Source organism: Kryptolebias marmoratus, linkage group LG16 (assembly GCF_001649575.2).
Source record: "Kryptolebias marmoratus isolate JLee-2015 linkage group LG16, ASM164957v2, whole genome shotgun sequence".
In the NCBI taxonomy this organism is placed as follows: Eukaryota; Metazoa; Chordata; class Actinopteri; order Cyprinodontiformes; family Rivulidae; genus Kryptolebias; species Kryptolebias marmoratus.
Genome location: NC_051445.1, coordinates 10,900,812 through 10,920,644, shown reverse-complemented (window position 1 = coordinate 10,920,644; position 19,833 = coordinate 10,900,812). Strand labels below are relative to the sequence as shown.

The 19,833-nt window shown below is 44.9% G+C and overlaps 2 protein-coding genes across 3 annotated transcripts; both read left to right on the top strand.

Annotated features, from left to right (window-relative positions):
* Window positions 1-999: 999 nt before the first annotated feature.
* rpl18 (ribosomal protein L18) lies at window positions 1,000-6,417 on the top strand. Its single transcript, XM_017415502.3, has 7 exons — window positions 1,000-1,081; window positions 1,651-1,737; window positions 1,875-1,982; window positions 3,249-3,347; window positions 3,445-3,568; window positions 4,822-4,891; window positions 6,261-6,417. The coding sequence occupies exons 1-7, from the start codon at window positions 1,079-1,081 to the stop codon at window positions 6,334-6,336; spliced, it is 567 nt and encodes a 188-aa protein (XP_017270991.1). The 5' UTR covers window positions 1,000-1,078; the 3' UTR covers window positions 6,337-6,417.
* A 143-nt stretch (window positions 6,418-6,560) lies between these two features.
* On the top strand, window positions 6,561-18,790 carry sphk2 (sphingosine kinase 2). 2 transcript variants are annotated; one of them, XM_017415491.3, is made up of 8 exons: window positions 6,561-6,691; window positions 9,457-10,786; window positions 13,300-13,449; window positions 13,527-13,621; window positions 13,716-13,831; window positions 14,249-14,452; window positions 14,532-16,101; window positions 16,202-18,790. In XM_017415491.3, exons 2-8 carry the CDS (start codon window positions 10,321-10,323, stop codon window positions 16,262-16,264), a joined length of 2,664 nt encoding a protein of 887 aa, XP_017270980.1. In that variant the 5' UTR covers window positions 6,561-6,691; window positions 9,457-10,320; the 3' UTR covers window positions 16,265-18,790. The 2 variants fall into 2 exon arrangements, with proteins under 2 accessions (XP_017270980.1, XP_017270981.1); XM_017415492.3 differs by lacking the exon at window positions 6,561-6,691 and adding an exon at window positions 6,726-9,374.
* Window positions 18,791-19,833: the final 1,043 nt, after the last annotated feature.

Below are 19,833 nucleotides of genomic sequence, written 5' to 3'. Positions count from 1 at the left end.
CCCCCCTATATGTCAAGAGGACAAATAACACCTTTTCTGTTCAAATTGCCAACCCGCCACAGTGGCGTGTGTGTTGATCAAATTCACCCGCCACTTCAAATATTTACCCGCATTTGGCCGGTGGCGGGTGCTAATTTCCACCCCTGATTTTGAGCAACAACAAATATTATTGAGTAAATATGCGCTTTTATTGCTTTTGTTTAGTAAAATTTATTAAATAAAGAATTACTAGAATATTAATCATATGATACTAGATTTAAATAATTACTTTAAAAAGTACAAAGTTCACACAGTTCATACTCAGTTACAGTAACACGAGTGAATGTAATTTACTACTTTTCACCTCTGCAGTACTTTAATAGACATGCCACAACAAAATATATATAATTAATGTTTTAAATAATATTGTATATAAATAATAATATTAAATAATAAATAATAATATTGTATATTGCCTAAAAATCCCAAATTGAGGAATCAAATTGTTGAATCCAGTTTGTTTGTTGTTGTTTTCCACACCTAGCAAGTTAATATTTACTAACAGTTTCCACAGGAGTGGATAACTGAATGATGATTTATGTTTAGGGTTCATATGTTGATCAATAACCCAGTTAGAACCCTGTAAAATGTGATGGTTAGTTAATTAGGATTTGGAAACGTGGCCCTTTTCGTGTTCACACCACTAGAGGCAGCATCCGGAATCGACGGCTGTTCTGACCATAGACATCGGTTCGGACGCCAACGGCGGGGTTGCCAGGTAGGAAATGACGAACTGTCGTGTTGTCACGGGCTTGGCGGACTTTCCGATGATATGTGGGTGTTTCAGAGGTCAATAACGAGTTCTTTCTTCGGTTCAAGGAAATGTCAAAACTATCGTGTGTTTGTTTTTTTTAACTATTTATAATGTATCGTAAAGATCCTAAAACTGTCGTATGGTTATAATAATTGTCACATATTTGGCAACGCATGCCGGCAGGAAGCGCATGCTCTGTAGCCAATCAGAGAGCCCGAGAGTTCAGGCCACTGTGTTATCGCGAGACCTCGTCTCTTCCTTTTCCCTTTTCGCTCCGAGTCCAAGATGGTAGGTACTGCTAGCTTGAATGTAAAAACACGATACCCTTAGAATCCACAGTCATCCTCTGACTTAAATTATCCGATCCCATCGCTGGACGGATAAATATGTCCCGCACATAATCAGCGTCTTGGTCCTCCGGGGATTTTGTCTTATTCGTCCATTTAATTGGAATTAGCTTACCCGCTCCGGAGCCGACATTGATGCTGAACCGGGCGCCGAGGCTGATTAGAAATCAGCTTCGGGAGCTCCTCCGGACGCGGAATGGTTACCATTTAAGTCGCCGTTCCATTCGTTAAATGTACGAGTGTTTCTAAAGGTTAAACTTGGCCAAATTGGGGGCTGCCTGCTAGTTTTATTGTAGCTTTCAGATGTTGGCATCGGGCTACCGTGTCAACGTGTGTACGGACCTCGGCTACAGGAGCTTTACAGGATCTAAAATATAAACTTAGTTTTATGTTTGTCCTTATTTTGGTTTTGACCCTGGCCTTGAATGCCCCTTTAATGCTGATGGAAGTGCTTGAATGAATGTGCTGCATGTAAATATTTAACTAAAATTATTCTGCTCACTTTCTAAGGGAGTTGACGTCAGACACAACAAGGACCGTAAGGTGCACAGGAAGGAGCCAAAGAGCCAGGATATCTACCTGAGGCTCCTGGTCAAGGTAAACATTCACACATCTGCCCGCTCATTTTGGAACAAACCCACTTCTAAAGACCCACTTCTAAAGGTGCCTGCTGGCCGTGTGCCAGGTTATGACGTGGTTAAAGTTGTTAATGATGCTTCCCGTCCGTCTCACAGCTGTACAGGTTCCTGGCTCGCCGCTCCAATGCTCCCTTCAACAAGGTGGTCCTGAAGAGGCTGTTCATGAGCAGGTCCAACAGGCCCCCCATCTCCATCGCCCGCCTGGTCAGTCTGACTCCGTACTCTTATAATTTAGGCCCAGTTTACACCACAACGGTCTCCTGATGCTGATTGTGAACCCTCCCGTGGCCTTCGGGTCAAGTTAATCCGAAGTTACAGGGGCGTCTCTCTTCTTTTTTAGGGTTAAATGTTTATTTGTTCACACAGTGATGTGATCGCAGTCGCTGTTTAGGTGAGACTGCAAACACAGAATTAAACGCTGTAGTTTCCATGCCAGGTCACTAGTCGGCGCTGGCGTTTTTTATATTTCAACAACACGCTCATTCAAGCAGGCAGTCTCAAACATGAGACTGAAATCCAGTATCGGCGGTGCTGCTCGTTGCTTTAAATTGTGAATCTTAAAAGATTCAGGACGGTGTAGATTGAGAGACTTGTCAGCCGCAGGGTTCGTGTGCGAGCACTTCGCTTTTCCCGGTGAAACGATGTAAGGAGTTTGGAACAACTTCCCCTCTGAGAGGTTGTATAGAAAAGGTTTTGGTGACCGAATCCGATCCTGCTTCGGCTGTTAAAGTTAAGATGAGCAGTCGAAGCGAAACAGAGTTTTTTCGATTTCACTTGAGAACGGTGTCGAGTAAAGTCGGCTTGAAGGCTCCAGAAGACACTGTCACGAAGTCGGTTCTCAGTCACGTGGCTGTGAGACGTTTGTTTTCATGCATGCCTCTCATCCTCCTCGAGACGCTCGGATCAGAAAAGCTTGCAGGTTTCTAAGTTTTGCTGGAACAACCATAAAGACGCCTGGATTTTCTAACAACCTCCAGCTGCTTCTCAGAGGAGCAGCAGAAGCTAAATGACTCCATTTCCTCATAAACAACTTCTGACCAATCACACGACACTTGGAGCAAACCCCTCTGAGAAACTGTTTGGCCCGGGGCCTTGAATCGAGAAGCGGCAGATGAAGCTGCTACAAAACGACGCCGTTTTTGTCACAGAACTACGAGAATGAGAGCCGATTTCTTGACTTCTCATGGAGGATGGAGAGGCCTTTCAAATAAAAACCTCACTGAATTCAGAGACGTCAGGTTTATTTTCAAAATGTGAACTTACATTAATTAATGTAAACCTGCTCGGCTGTCTGGTTGAGGTCCTGTCGAGTGATTATATTTATTGTAACAACTTTAGTTCAGGAAGAAAAAAAATGGCTGCCAAAACAGCGATGCGCTTTCTTACGAGCACTTAGAAGATTTTTTTTCTTTTGTTCTTGTCAGTTTTTCAGCCACATATTAATGTTTTCCTGTTCTGTTTGCCGACCAGATCCGTAAGATGAAGCTCGCCGGCCGCGAGAACAAAATTGCCGTCGTCGTGGGATCGGTCACTGATGATGTTAGGATTCAGGATATCCCCAAACTCAAGGTTGGTTTCCTCGAGCAGAGTGTGTCCTTTCTATAAGAGTGGCAGTTTACCGCCTGCTGAACGTTACGAGGCCCTGACTCTGTTTCCCGTCGCACAGATCTGCGCTCTGAGGGTCACCGACGGCGCCCGCCGCAGGATCCTCAAGGCTGGAGGTCAGGTGATGACCTTTGACCAGCTGGCTTTGGCTTCTCCCAAGGGTCACGGCACGGTGCTGCTGTCAGGTAACTCCACTTTCATGTTTCTGTAGGAACGGTTGAACATAAAACGTCCATGTTGGAATCTTCTATCTTTAGATTCTTTGTTATAATTGTAAAAAAAAAGAGGCATCCATCTCTTTTTACTTCAAGTCAAATTTAACTCGTCTTTATTTCGCTTTTTAAAATGGGAGTAAAATGGTAAAAATAATATAACTAAGTACATCTGAACTGTGTCGAGACATTGTGGTCGTGTGCTGTCTTTTGCCTCAAGCAAACTCACAAAATGAGCGGCACAAAGTCTAAAAACTGATGTTCACGAGTTTAATCCTCAGGTTTTATCTTTTCTACAGCTCCGACATCTGAACTGTAAGGTAAAGCTGTGGTTTCCAAATTTGGGGCTTGGCACCCCAATCTGGGTCATGAAACGTCACGTGCCGGGCCTCGAGATCATCTGTGGGAACCAAAATGGCGTATTTAGCTTAAATGTTTCTAAAGAGATCAAAACAGGCGGCCTTAAATGGAAAAAATAATATAGTTGAAGAGGCTCTTATAAGCAAGGCCACCTGATTTTTACAACCTTTTCATACCATTAGATGGACTTTTTAAAGACAAATCCAACAGAATTTGAATTTTTGAAATCTGTCCACTGCTTACCAGTTTGTCAAAAATACAGAGGATGGACAGGTGGCCATGCTGCTCTTATTAGTTTCTGAACTTCAACCAGCAACAGTCGGGGCAACGAGCTTCTGCAACTTTTGCAACATTTTTATCTGATTCCTGTTTAACAAAATGGAAATAAAAAGCTTGTAGTTGAGCTGGGTTTGTACTCCAGGAGAAATATGAAGTCCAGGATTGGGTCGTTTTGACGTCTGTCGAGTCGGCAGCGCCCGTTCAGGACGCCGGCCTCTGTCCAGCAGAGATCGGCGAATCGTGGATCTGGGCAGCTGACGCTCCCGCAGCGCATTAACCGCCCCTACTTCACGTTTCTGGCCAATCACACGACAGCAGACTTGAACCCCCGGGAGGACAGAGTTCCTCTCAGACCTCGTGTCAAGGATGGGTTCTCGGAACAAGATGGCGTCATTTCTATCTCACTCCTCGTGGATAAATCCAACTTTAATCTGCCTCCAGCACTTTAAAAAAAAATAGACAAATTTTTGAACACGAGATAGAAGCGGGTTGATTCTGAGAAGCTCTACGGATTAATAATTGTCCTGCGTGATGATGTGACGTAATAACTGTCTGATTTTATTCGCTGCTCCTGTTTTTCTCCTCAGGACCCCGTAAAGCCCGGGAGGTGTACAGGCACTTTGGAAAAGCCCCTGGAACACCTCACAGCCACACCAAGTACGTACAGACCGGATAAAAACAACCTTAAACTAACTCACATTTCTAAATATTCATTCTGTTTCGTGGCGTTCAGCTCTGACAGCAGCTTTGTCTTCGTCGGGTCTTAAATTATAAATTTAAACTTCATAAAGGGTTGGTTTGAACTTAAATGTTTACACGTCCTGTGAAATTTACTTATCGACCTGAAATGAAAGATATATTAGACTCCCTGAGATGTTTCTCCTCCTTTATACGCAGCCTTAATGTTTTAACGACATTAACGCGATTGTTAATCTCAAACAAGTTGATGCGATTTGTTTTTTGTTCATTTCAAGAAGATCTGTTAACTTGCTGGTGTGCGTTAAAACGCCTCGGGTGGATGTTTGTGGCAGCGTCCGAAGGCTGGAGGGTATTTAGGAAAGTAAACATGAAGCTCCTTGAAACCGTCCAGCGATAATTGGGACCTCGAGTCTCTGCAGGTTATTTTCTGGGTCCTGAAAACTTTGAAAGCCGCTGAATAAATGCATTCATTTGTTTACAGTGAATAATTAAGGTGTGTATTAACAGAAATTAAGGCACTAAGCAAAATAAAAAGCCGCAAAACTGCATTTAAGTCAAACTCTGTCAATGTTTTTTCCTCAGATTTAAGTTAAAGCTGTAAGAGCTGTGAAAAGACTTGAATTTTAAATGTTTTTGGTTTAAATCTTTTTTGTGTATCATCTATTATTAAAAATAACCAATAAATACGGATCGTTCCTTCAGAAATCTACAGGATAATTTGTAAGAAATGAGCAAAATCAGAGTCGCGTTCGTTTACATCCGAGCGTTGACGAATGTAAACAGTCTGAGAACGGCGGGTCTTCTTTTGGAAAGAAACTTCGGGTAAAAAGCCGCAAGGATGAGAGGAGACACTTTAAGGAGGGAAATTGGGCATCGAAGCAAAACTTGAAGTCAAAATCAGAAGAAATTAGCCGAAATATTTCCTATCAGGAAAGGTTTCTGTAACTGATCGCTGAATTTAGTTGCATACGAAGAGCAATACTTGCTGTTTTCTGACGCCGATTTTATACGAGAAACCCCGATGGGTTTGAGTGACGTTAACCTCCAAACAATCGTCTGATGTAGAAATTATTAGGAGCAGAAAAACTAAAATCACTGCGCCATTTCGACAGCGATCCTGGCTTTAACGTGAGCGGCATTTAAAGGCGTCTAAAGGGAGATTTGTTCAAATTTCCCACCGTTTTTCAGGATTCTTGAGTCTGTCTAGCTGCTTTGCGTGTAGGTAATCTCGTTTTTAAAGCGGGTAATCTGAAACTACAGGCTTCTGGGGGCGATCGGGATATTTTTGTGGGGGTGTGAATTAAATTTTTTCCTCTTTCTTCTCCAGGCCCTACGTCCGCTCCAAGGGCAGGAAGTTCGAAAGAGCCCGCGGCCGCAGATCCAGCAGAGCTTACAAGAACTAATCTTGTTTTTGTTTTGTTTTCCGTGCAGTCTGAGAAATAAAAGACTGGCTGTAAGAAAAAAAAAAAAACAACTAAAACAAACTCCTGTCTTGTGTTTTTATTTTTATCGAAGTGTTTCCACCAACAGGAGATTCTCTGCTCGTTTCCTTTGGTTTTATTGTAAATAAATAGGAAATATTTTGATAAGCTGTTCATCAGCTGGCCCGATGACAGAAGGCTCGGACCGGAAGTGGCGGTGTTGATGATTGGAGAATGTCGGGGGGGGTTTTCTTCTTCGCCTCCAGACGCTTCCGGCTCTGAGCCACGACTTTCAGTCCGCGCGACCAGCTCGTCCTGGAGGGGGAGGCAGGATGAGGTAACCCCAACACTTTTATCTATTTCTTTTATTAATTTTGGTTTGTTAGTTTGTGTTTAAACGCAGCTAGGCTCTTAATGTCCCGGGAGGGATCGAAGCTTCCAGGAGGCGGGCGAAAAAAGGAAAAAAGTGACCGAGCGTCGCGTTCCTCCGAGCGGTCAGTTGTGGTCAGAGCGTCCGGCCGGCGGCTAACGAGCTAATTCGTGTCAACCAAAATAAAATAAAAATATAAACCGGGGTTTGAGACGCAACATACGTATAGTCTAACAGTTCTCAGGGGAATAAACTTGGACTGTGGGGTAAACTGGCTTTAATTCGGGGTTTAGCTTAAAACAAGCTGCTAGCCGCGGCTAGCTGCAAAACTGCGTTGATCCCTTCAGGCTGCAGGGGAGCCGAAGCTGGACTCTGATTTGAGGCAGGCATTTGGGTTAAAGGCAATTTCACATAATTTATTTATCAAAGCTGCCTCTTGGACACATTTAATTTCATATTATCTATTCTACAACAACACCAGGCTAGAAAACAGTCAGATGTCACCAGTAATACTTAAAGACAGATGCCACTGAAGCAAGACACAACCTAAGTGAAGCTTATTATTAAAATCAGAATCACAAACCTTGATTTTAATGATATATTTAGGATTTTTAGTATCTAAGCTTTAGACCAAAACTGTAAGACTTGGCAGATGTGGACTGGATTGTCCAACACTTAGTAGAGTTAGAAAAATTTCTACAATCTGACATTTTGTTCTGTTAACATTTGTTAAAGATTGCATGTAAATATATTTATAAAAAGATTTTGGCCTCTGAATGGTTCAGAAATGCAGCCTAGGGTTTTTCAACTAAACCACTCCAAGGGCCACAGTTACTGAAAGCCAGCAGCTCAAGGGCCGAACAGTTTTCACAGTTATCATTACGTAAATTAATTTTACGATTTAAAATCTGGTTTTATTTTAAATGAAGTTATCGGAGGGCTGGACTGAACTCACCCGCTGGCCGGATGTGGCCCGTGGGCTGCCAGTTGGAAAACCCCCGTTTAGCTCGTTGGTTCGACTTTTCAACAAACGAACCTGCAACATTACCCCGATAAAGACTCAAAGTGACCCAAAGTGTTGAAAGTTAAATTTTAAAGATCCTGTTTGCTGCATTGACATCCACTGAGATTAATCCTAACTACTGGTTTTTTTTTTATCTCTTGGAGCAATTATAGTGAAAATATAACATTGGCAGCTATTTTAAAATTTCATAGAGTTTCTGTAGATCGTCTCAAGACCCCAAAGTTGATCCTTCATGACCCCCAGCAGGGGCCCCAACCCCAACTTTGGTAACCACATACCGAAAGAATGACCGAATCAAATTTCTTTTTTAGTTTTAATAAATGGGTTACGAACTGTGATTTGAAGGCTCTGTACCTGGCGTAGGTCCAGCAGTTTTAGATGGTTTTTTTTTTATTTTTAACTGGGTCTGAATTAGAAGGTGAACCAAAAAAAAGCATCGGAATGTCCCTTTAATACCCAACTGACAATCCGGAAGCCAACTTCAGCGGCGGTCAGTTCGTGTTAGCTAATGTTAAACTCGAGCTACAAATTGCTACATCTTCTTATTTATTCATGTTAAACTCTTCGTCTGCGTCTTTAAACTGTTTATTGACTCGTATTTAAATAAAGAAAAACCCAGACAACGATTAAACCTGTTAATTAGCCTCAATTCGTGCTACTGTTGTTAGCATTCAGCTGAAGTTAGCCGGCTAGCTGGCAGCTAGCAGCCTGACCTATCTGCTTGGGTGGACACCATCGATCAGAGTTTAACGATTAAACACCCAGTGAGGATCTCCAGACTTCTGGTCAGGCTTTAAACCCTCTGAAGGACCCCTGACTGGACCACCAGACCCCCCAGGAGCCTCATTTTCCTGGGCTGGGTGGGAGGGCAGATTCAGACTGATTGTGTCATTATTTCTGGGTGTTCCCACCCTGGACTTCAAGGACGAAAAGATGCAACAATGGGCATCAGCTTCATGCTCCTTTATCAGGGCAGAACGAACGCCGGCCAGGGATCGATTTGGTCCGCGCTGAGGCTTGCACAACGTTGAAATAGAAATTTGTTAACCCGGCTGTTAATTTATGGTTTGCCAACGTCCCACAGCAGACAGTCACGTGGTTTTATTCAAATCATCCCTGATGATCTGAACTGTGGTGACCTGCAGCTGTGGCTCTGCTTTAACCTTTGGTACACAGCAGTTCGATAAATGACAGAAAACCCTGCAGCCAGGCTGTATGAGTCAAACCTGTTGTTGTTGTTTTTTTTTTCTCTTAATAACCAGTTTTATCAGGGTTGCTCGAACCCGTTCAGTTAAGCCGACGTATCCCGGCGTGCGGTGGCTCGGCTGAAGAAACAAACCCGGCACCGTTTTGGTCAGCGAGCTAAGATTGCGAAAGAGACACTTTGCCCGCGGATCACGTCAGCAAGAAAGGCCTTCGAACATGAAAGCGAGGTCGCTTGCACGCGGTCTTTCCACCCAAATAATGTGGCGTCTCAGCAAGACAGTGGAGGATGTGTGACTGTGAGTCAGTACGACACACACACTCTCACACACACACCTAAAGTCAACGAGCACTGCGGGTCTCTTCTTGATTCTCTCCGTGACCATAATCCCTTCTTATCTGAGTCCCTCCCTCTGATCTCAGGTGAATTAGAGATAAAAAGTGTTGTTAAGAGTCAAAATTTATGCTTTAAAATAAACTGATTTGTCTTTTTTTCTTCTCCCAGGAACAGAGATGTTTGGGAGGGAACGTGAGGCTCAGCTCAAGGACATTAAGATGACATAAACTAAGGACCCGTCTGGAGCCGTCTGCTCGTTGTTTGTTTTCTTTCGCTGTCGTCGTCGTTGTTGTTTTTTGTCGCCGGTCCCCTCAGACGAAGCTGTAATTTACCTGTCTGTCCGGCTTGTCACTCCTCCCGTTTGCGTCTGATTTATCACGGGAGATTGAAGATAGCATCAGGCGTTTCAAAGGTCTTAAACTTCGTCCTATCTTCGAGGCGTTCGTTCTGCTTCAGACTGCAGAACGCGTCAGGAATCTCCCGTTCGTCAACCTTTCGAGCCTTCCTGTGCAGACGAGACGCGTTTTAATTTTTCTCTCCTTGTTTCGTTCGTATGTTTTTATTTCAGTTAAGCGATTTGTCTTTGTCCGTCTGTGTAATTATTTAAAAGATTTACCGTTGATGTTAATTAATTAGCTGCTCCGCTGCCTTGAATTGTATCACAAAAGGCAGCTTTTAAGGTTTTATTTTTGTACTTATGCAACTTTTGCGTTCAAGCGACTTGCCGCGGAGAATTTTCCTGATCACTTCAGAAGCTGACAGGCGTTCGATTCAAACTGCGATGGGAGATTTCCCTTCTTCACTGGATAATTCCTCTACAGGAGTGACTTTTTAAACTGGAAGTTTTCTTTCATCTTAACGGGACACACTGGAACAAAACGTTGTTCGTTTTTTTTAAACCTAATGAATGATTTTGAAGTTTTCAGATTTTTGATTTTTGCCTGGAAATCTTGAAGATCTGCCAAATTCCAAATCTCTTTGGATATCTTTTACTGTTCCACTCATAAGCTTCGTCCACTTCGAACGGCGGGGATGCGGTCCCCGGACCTCTCCTTGCCGTCTCCGGAGGAGGCCCTCCTCCACGGCCAGTTTGCCAGCTGGGGATCAGGCAGCAGCGGCAGCAGCAACAACAGCCGCCCCAACAGCCCCGGTGGGTCCGGAGGGCTCTCCCCCGCCGCCTCCTCGCCTCCGTTGCCGGTGTCCAACTACGCCCTGACCCTCACCCACGCCCACATCCACATTCAGCGCCTGTCGCCGCGGCCGGGGAAGGAGGCCCGTCTCCTGCTGCCGCTGTCCGAACTGGTGGGGTGCAGCTGCCCCCGTTCCCCGGCGCCGCCCCTCCTGGTGCTGTACTGGTACCCGCCAGGGAAGCGGCGGAAGGGGGTGTCGAGGCGCAGGCAGGTCCGGGCCTATCTGGCAGAGAGCAGGCCCGAAGCTGAGAGGTGGTCGGTCGCTGTGCAGTGTTTACTCAGAGACGTGGTCGTCACCGCAAACACGGGTAAGTCCGTCCGAGCTGTCAGAGGCGCGACTGGCGTGTCAGGTCCTGTGATGTCAGAGCGTTACTGCTGAGTATCAAAAAAAAAGAGGACTTTTTTAGAGACGGCTTAGTTTCATTTCATTAACACATAAGAACAACAGGAGTTGACCAAACAGCTTTTCTGCTCAGTCTAACAAGAAAGTAAGACAACAATAAACTTTAATGAACAAATAAAAAAATATATCAACATTAAAAAGAGACCTCATTAGCATTCATTTTTTTATGCTTCACTCTCTATCATCAGCTTTTAATTTTATATTTTTAGTAATTTATTTTATCACAACCCATTTAAACAAAAAACAAAAATAACATTAAAAAAATAAAATAAAAAGGCTGTTACTCTGATGCACGTTAACTCAAGTCAGACACCCGACATCTTTTTCTTGGCTGTAAGTTTTATCAACATCATCATATGTGTGTGTATATATATATATATATATATGTTAGTGAGAAATTAAAACTCAGTTGGCTTTAGACTAACTTTGATGGCAAAATGAGAAGTGATGGAGACTCGATCCGTCCCAGACTGGAGGGCCAGAGCTAATAAAATTTAAATCTTATCTTGGGGGCCAGATAAGATGTAAACAAGGGCCGGATCTGGCCCCTGGACCTTGAGTTTGACACATGTGGTTTAAACAGTGTGATTGATATTCATAAAACCCAGTTTAAACCTTTCTTACCTGTGCAAAGGTAATACTACAAATGTCTGTTTTAGGTTTTCTGAAATGTTTTATTTTTTTAAGCGATTTGAGTCTACAGAAGTGATTCAGAAAAAACACCTTTATGTGGATTCAGGGCATCCCAAACAACCTCAAAGCCAAGAATAAGCAGTCAGATGTTTTGTATGAACTTCATATTCTTTGTGTTTTAGCTCGAACTAAGATTGTTTATTTAAGCCGCTGCCACAAAATGTTCAACACGTTTCTCTTTAGGACCCTATGACTTTTATAAAAAAGGGTTTAAAAATAAAAGTTTTGCTGTTCCAAGACCCAGTTTTTTCCTGTGAATTCAGTTAAACTCGTAGCGACTCGTCGCCTCCTCCTGCTCTGATTCACGCCTCCTTTGTAGGTTGTTGCTAATTATAGCCTAATGTCACAGCGATCCAGGACTTTCCTGTACGTACAGGAACACACACATTTTTGGGGACAAAAGGGACTAAATGTCACTGAGCGTCCAGCAGAAAGCTCAGATTAGATGTTTTAGAAACAAGCCAAAACTTCCTCTTGACTTTTTAAAACTTGTTTTTACTTCTTTATCCGTCCTGCACACACAGCACGATGTGTGGCCGTCAGTGATTCGTGTTCGTCTTGTTGCTGGAATTTTGAACACGTGTATAAATTTGTGTGAGACATTTTTCTCAGCTGCATTTTCACACCTGACAGAAAACACGTCCAGGTCTAAAAAGCACACAGATGATAAATAAGTACTTCAAAAAAAAACTTTATGTCAAAATTGCCATCTGGCAGATTAAATCCTAAATAAGGGAGCGGGCCGAGGTGGGCGACAAAATAATGTGCGCAGCCTCCAATGCAGTTTTGCACGCCATGTGCTCCAAAAACAGGCAGTGACTCTTAAAAAATTGCATAGCCGCACGGATTATTCAGATTTTCTCACAACACTGAGTCACATTTAAGTCCCCAGCTCGTCTCCTAACAGTCTCGTCCCGCCGAGGAGCGACCTTCAGTCATCTCCTGATGGTTTCTGCACCAAGGTGAAGTCTTCTCGTTTTAAATCTTTAGTGTTAGCGCTCACAAATGTATTCCTGGGTAAAAGGTCCTTTGTAGATTGTTGGCAAAATGTATTTATTTTCAGTTAAAAAAAAAAAAAAAAAAGATGAGGTTTATTTCATAGACCTAACGTGTAAAACGATTTAGGATGCTGTGTGGTGAGGATGAGATGAACTGGCTGCACTTTAACCCTTTCAGTGTCTCCAGCTCCACAAGCGAGCGACAGTCCAGACACTTGAGGACTTTTAGACCGAACCTATAGTGTTAACATTAAACACAGCTGCCTCGCAGGCGGGTCCTTTGTCGTTATTCAGGCTGAAATGGCGAACGGCGGCGTGTCAAAACGAGCTGCGCAGACTCGAGCAGATGACTTGAGGTGAAATAAAATGAGCTCAGCTGAGGGAATTCGCCTGGAAGTGCCGAGTTAGATACCTGATTACACCACAAACAGCAGCAACGCTGGAGGCTGTGATGTCATCAGAACGCCCGTCACTCGCACGTATTTCAGACGTGTCCAAAGTTGGCACCATTCTGGGCCAGTTTCTGTCAAACTATTGGGAGAATGGGTTGCATATAAAAGCAAGGAAGCATTAATTAGCGCTAACATTTTGTAAAATCAGTTCAGAGTTGGGCGATGAAGTCAAAGTAAAAGAGTTTATTGTTGTTAAGTAAAAGCCGAACATTAAGAGGTTAGTTCTGTCAAATGTCTGCGCTTTAATAACTATTAAGCACCTCTTCGTTTCCCAGAATTCTCAAGAAGTCTGCTACCTCGTCCCCGGCGACTACTGTTATTGGTGAACCCGTTCAGCGGGAGGGGCCAGGCCATGCAGTGGTGTCAGACCCACATCCTGCCGATGATAAGGGAGGCCAACATTAGCTACAACCTCATACAAACAGGTGACGCAGCGCGGCCTCCAGCGGCACGCTTACAGCGGGGCGTTAGCTGACTGACTAACTCGGTTCGTCTGTTCCAGAGCGCCAGAACCACGCCAGGGAACTCATCAGAGACATCCCGCTGTCGGACTGGGACGGCATCGTCATTGTGTCCGGAGACGGCCTGCTGCATGAGGTGAGAGCTAAGCCCTCGGAAACGGGAACGCGTGGATAAAACGGTCGTTTTCGAGCTGTGAGGTTACTTACTTTTCCTGTTTTTTTTTCTGTAGGTGATTAATGGGCTGATGGAGCGCCCCGACTGGGAACAAGCAATAAAAACACCTGTCGGCATTTTGCCCTGCGGCTCTGGGAACGCGCTGGCCGGCTCCATCAACCACTACGCAGGGTGAGCAGAACCATGAGAATAAATCAGTTTGTTTTTTAAAACTAGGATTAAACCACAGGACAACACACAAGTGGAGGATTATCTGCCAGTTTGGGTTAGATAATTCAAACATATAGTTGAGCAGATAAAGATGAGACTTTTCTTTTACTCTGAGCTGGAAGTTTAATGTACTGTTCTCCTGGTTCTCTTAAGGAGATATTTTCAGACTTTAGGGGCTTTAAAACAAAAGGTAAAAGTACGTTTTTTTGGGTTGGTAGTGACTGTAGACGTCTCATTTCAAGCAAAGAAAACGAGCTAAAATAATATCATATGTTCCTTAATAACTGAGTCAAGACTAACTTCATTTATAGAACTTTAATCAAAAGTAAAAAACGTTGTTGTGGTGTTTTTTGTTTTCGTTTTCCCCGTCTCTTTCAGGTATGACATGTGCCTTCGAGAGCCCCTCCTTTTAAACTGCTGCTTTTTGCTCTGTCGAGGCGATGTCCGGCCCATGGACCTGGTCTCGGTGACGACCAGCCCCGCTCCGTCCAACAACAGCCGCGCCGCCGCGCCCAGGAGGCTGTTTTCCTTCCTCTCTGTCGCCTGGGGCTTTGTGTCCGACGTGGACATCGAGAGCGAGAGGTGTGTGTTTCGCCGCTCGTGCTTTAAAACTGCTGTCGGGGGTTTTTTTGTGTTACAAAACCACTTTAAATGGTTCCAGGTATCGCGGCCTGGGCTCGGCGCGCTTCACCCTGGGCACCTTAGTGAGAATAGCGTCGCTTCGGTCCTACAAGGGCCGCCTGTCCTACCTGCCGCCCTCCGTCGTCACCACGACGGCCAACGGCACGCCTCCCCCGTCAAAGAGGCCCCTCTCCCGCAGCATCACCGAAGGCCTGGAGGGCTTCTGCAAAATGCCAATCCACCGCACCTGCTCCGACATGGGCATCAGCGAGCAGAGGAGCCTGCGAAAGGGTGACGGGGAGAGGGAGAAGGAGGAGAGGCAGAGAGAGAGGGAGCGGAGGAGGGAGAGGGCCAGGGGAGGAGGGACCCGGGTGGTGAGGACCAGCAGTCTGGCAGAGGACAGGGAGCAGGAGATGGAACTGGAAGAGGAGGAGAAGTCGGGGACCAGCTCGGAGTCCAATGAAAGGGATGGATTAAATATGGGAAGGGAAAGACTGGAAGGGATCAAGGATGAAAGGGAAGATGAAGAAACGACCGAACAAGACTCCTGCGAGATGGAGGAGGAGGAGGGGGGCAAAGACGGGGAGGGCAGTGGTGGTTCTGTAGAGGGGGACGGGCTGTTGCATGCCAGGGAGCTGGGAGAGCGTGAGGAAGTCGATATGGGGCAGGAGGCCGAACCAGACAAAGAACCGGGGGATTGCGTCACTTGCCAGGACAGGCTGCAGGAAACCAGAGAAGCGGTGAGAAAGAACTCGGCCCCTTCGAGTCAGATAGCCGACACCCTGCTCGGCCAGCCTCTGAGTCCAGAGGCGGACGCAGACTCCGGCTGCTCGTACCAGGGGGAGGAGATGGATCTGGATGAAACCTACTTCCACAAAGACTCTTACCCTCTGGATGTGGCTCGCGAACGGGCGCTCACCATCTCCTCGCCGTTTCGCCATTCGCCCTTCTCTTACAAGCAGAAGGCTCTGGACCAAAACCAAAACGCCTCCCGTCCGAGGCCCCTGTCACTCCTCCAGCACTCCAACTCCAACTCCCTCCCCCCCAAGCTGCCCTCCCTCTCGTTGTCTCCTACGCCGCCCTCTTCCCCGTCCTGCGCATCCCCTCGCTCGTCCTACCTCGCCCCCCGCCCGAACACGCCGAACTCTCCTCCCTCCTTCACGCCGCCCTCGTCTTTTAGCTTCGACCTCGCCGAGCCAGCGGGGCTGCTGAAGAGCCGTCCGCCCGTCTCGCTGCCTTTCGACGTCCCGAGCGACGACTTGCTGCCCCCTCTCGACCAGCCCATCCCCCCGCGAGACTGGGTCACCATCGAGGGCGACTTCGTCCTGGTCCTGGGCCTTTACCAGACCCACCTCGGCGCCGACCTGCACGCCGCGCCCCACGCCATGTTCGACGACGGCTTGATCCACCTGACCTTCGTGCGGGCCGGCATCTCCAGAGCCACGCTGCTGAGGCTGTTCTTCGCCATGGAAAGAGGAACGCACCACTCCGTCAGCTCGCCGTACGTCAGCCACGTCACCTGCAAGGCGTTCAGGCTGCAGCCGCTGTCCACGCGGGGGACGCTCACTGTGGACGGGGAGCTTGTGCCGTACGGGCCTCTTCAAGCGCAGGTCAGATGAAACAGCGACACTTCGTTTGGAGTTTGTCCTAAAAACGCTGCAGTGTGTTGTGACCTTATCTGATCTGTACTGATCTGTGATTATTTCGCAGGTTCATCCCTCCCTGGCCCGTCTTATCGTTGGAGACTCCGGAGTGAAGCTCACCAGACTTTAATCGGGGCTTGGTTGACTTGACTGACATATCAAAACTCTACTGAATCCTTTTGTCTCTATTGCCAACTATACTCTCAAGAGAGCAGGTTGTGTGTGTGTAGGGGTGTCTGAAACACTTAAATTAGCAGGAAGCTGCTTTTTGTAGAGAATAATGAAAGGGATAACCCGCCGAGCCACGCGTCATCGGAGAACGACTGCGGGGATTAACATTAAATCTGAAAACGGATGAAAAATGCGCTTCATTGCACAGATGTTGGAGCATGCTCTGCGTACTCGAGAAGCATGAAAAAACAAACAAAATGCACAGCCTTGGATAATAAGAGGGAAGAATAACTAAATGTTTTTTTGTGCAGATAGTGCATGTGTTGGTAGTATGCATGCAGAGGATGCACTGATCTTTGCCTTACTCTGAGACAACGAGAAGATTAAATTCCAAGAGAGCTGTTGGGTGAAAAAACTGATCCTCCGTCCCTTATCTGAAGCCTCGCCTCCTCCACGGCTCTAATTGTTTAGGTGTAAAATCTTCAGTCCTTTAAAGGAATGCCTTATCTGACTCTCTACAGTACAGCCGTACCTTTGCCCGTTCCTTTCTTAATCTCCGTCCAGCGATAAGATTACACCAGACACATGAGAGCGAAGCTATTCTCGTACTTTTTTACACACTTTCTTAACTACCAGCTGTCGTTTGAGCTCTTGCTCGCTGTTCGCCGGTGGAGGAAATGACGTCCGCGGCTCTCAGTCGGCAAGAGAAGCGACGGTTTTGAGACTGAATGTTAATTATTACTGACATTTTTGCATTCTGCCTGCTTGTTTTTTAGCCAGCGGATGCACGCTGCTGATGATGTCAGTGATACTGTTTTTTTTTGTTTGTTTTTTTTGCAACATACTGACGCCCGAACACAGCAAGCCTCTTTGTCACAGCTTTTAGACACCTCGTTAGGGAGGGAAGAAAGAAAAAAAAATCTAAATCACTGCCTTAGTCGTCAGCTTTATGTCCAAAAACGAGTAAGCCACGGTCGCGTCGAGGGACGTGCACAAAAGCTGAACCTCAACACAGAAAATCACAACAGAAAGCAAACTAATCTTTCATGTTTCAGAAAGTGGGCACACTAGCTTTAGCGCGGGAATTAATAAACGAACCACGTCGCTTTTATTTATTGTCGCGTTTTGAACACTCATGGTCGCTAGGACTGACGGTTCACAAACGCGCTCAGACGAAACGGCGAGACGACACTAAGTGAGAGCCGCGCCGTCCCGTCTCCATCTGACTGACGATCATGAACTTTTAACAGACTGAGCGAGAAGGAGAAACAAAACAACAACTTGCACTGTGAGAGAGAAACCAGCTGCAAAGCCAGGGTAAAAGTCAAACTGGCGCTTTCGTTTTGTTTTTATTTTACTAAAACACGCCGAGAACAGCAGTACTTCCAATTGATAAGTAAAATAAAGCAGCTGAATGTCGAAGTCATGTTTTTAAAACATAAAAAAAATCATTTTCTTGTTGTAAACCCTGCTGAAACACTTGGTCTGGACTGAGTCGTTCACATATGCAATAAATCGGGGAGTAAATTCACGTGCCAACTGCTCGGATCATCAGCAGCACACTGTATGTTTTATTTTATTTTATTTTCAAATCAATGCCTTTGTATAATAAGCCTGTAGATTCTGGCTGTTAATGACAAACTTTAAACCTGAAAATGAAGTAAAACTACTGTTTTGTTTTTGTTTTTTTTTCTCTCTGCTTTTGCCTTTTTGTTCCCCCTCAGAAGTGCACAGTCAGCTACAGAATGTGAGTTCAACGCTTCGAGTCTGAGCTTCTAATACTACTAAATAGGAAATCACATATATATATTTATGGACGTATATTCATTTCGAGCGGGATGTTTGTTTTGCCACAACGCTTACTCTTGATGTCGAAGAGCCTCATCGTTTACTTTCCTAGACCAGCGCCGCCGGTGGTCTGAGCTGGGACCAAGGTGTCGGAGACCAATCCGCTCTGAAACGTGTCTGTAGTGAAGAGATGAGAATTATTACTAAATCAATAAACATGTAGACGTATGCAGTGTACCGATAACGGTTATGTCTGGTTTTCAAATCAATGTAACTTCAGAAGTTTGGGGTAAAATAATTTGTTTTTCCCGGTGCGTCTCGGTAACTGATTTGATATTTTTCTCTTAATTAAGTTTTTTTTATAGCTATTTCACGTAAAGAGTTACTTATATCCAATGTTTTGATCACCTAACGAAGAAGCCGATGGGTGCTGTATTTGCTCAAAAGGTTAAAGTTCTCCTTAAATGTTTATTAATGACATTTGGACATCGTGTTTGTTTCTGAATATGTTTGTTTTCTTCTTTTCTTTTTTTTTACTCCAAAGACGAGACCGAGACGTTGTTAAGTCAGTAAAACTGGCACAAAACAAACTAATTTTAAACTCCTCCATCTTTCCTCTGAACATTAAACGGTAAGCTGCAGGCGTGAAATGATTGTGGGTCCAGTATGTAAAAGCAATAAAAGTGTTGCATATGTCTGTCGGTGGTATTTAATTCTTCTGTGTTTCACTGAAAGCGTGACTCGCTCGGCTGCTAGAATCCTCGTCCTGTAGTTGATTTAAACGACTCATTTTTAGACCCCCCAAAAAATGAATAAATCTGGCTCCTGAGAGCTTTTTTACAGAACCCAGAATAGGAAATGAAACGTTCATTTGACTCCATCAGCTGCTACTGTCACCTTAATTATGAAAACAATGATCACAGTTAAATTACCTTTCAATTTATAAACCTTGGTGTAGTATTTTAATGCTCACTCATCAATAAAAAGTAGATTAAACAGAACTGGATGAGGTTATAGATTGTGTTTTTGTGAGTTTATTCCTAGCTGGGCAATAAAAACTCTCCAGGAACAACCAAACCTGCCTGTAAGTTTGGTCTGGAACAGGCCAACGCCACAGAATAAAGCTCTTGTAACTTTTGTCTTACGTTTGCCAAACCAAATCTGATCGGGTCGGTCGGTTGAGCAAGAATAACCGGAAAAATCCCCGCTTAATCCCCCGTAGAGCTCATGCACCATTCCTGCTCCACCATGCTGTCACGACTTGCTTTAAATTCAGCTCTAATGATTCAAATTTGTCATTAATGCAACATATAAGTCCCCACAACACATGCACGAGGAAGTGGTGTTTGGTGAACAGAGCAGCTGTGAAATTATTTCATTTTTGTTTTGCCAGGTTGGTTGATTCAGAGCTTGTCCTCGTTTACAAGGACCACTTGGCCAAGAGGCAGCAGCTGTAATTTTATTTCTTTTTTTTTGGATTTGATTTATTTATTTAAGTGTCTTTCCCCGTAATATGGTGCCCAGCCTACATAGACTTACAAGACACCATCCATACATCTGCAAGAAGCGTCAAGAAGGCCAACCGAACGAGCTTCCCAAACATTTACAATTAAAGTTTGTAACAAAAACGTTGTACAGCTGAGGATACAAAACTCTGTCTTCGCTGCCAAGCCTGTTTGGTGATTAATGCCAACACAAATGTCTCTTCATTAAATAGCCAACTTGACCTATGTGCTTCAG

Coding starts and splice junctions, on each gene's coding strand:
- rpl18 (XM_017415502.3), top strand. Junction 1,983..3,248: donor CCATCTCCATCGCCCGCCTG/GTCAGTCTGACT, acceptor TTTGCCGACCAG/ATCCGTAAGATGAAGCTCGC. Junction 3,348..3,444: donor AGGATATCCCCAAACTCAAG/GTTGGTTTCCTC, acceptor CCCGTCGCACAG/ATCTGCGCTCTGAGGGTCAC.
- sphk2 (XM_017415491.3), top strand. CDS start 10,321: ATGCGGTCCCCGGACCTCTCCTTGCCGTCTCCGGAGGAGGCCCTCCTC. Junction 13,450..13,526: donor CTACAACCTCATACAAACAG/GTGACGCAGCGC, acceptor CGTCTGTTCCAG/AGCGCCAGAACCACGCCAGG. Junction 13,832..14,248: donor TCCATCAACCACTACGCAGG/GTGAGCAGAACC, acceptor CGTCTCTTTCAG/GTATGACATGTGCCTTCGAG.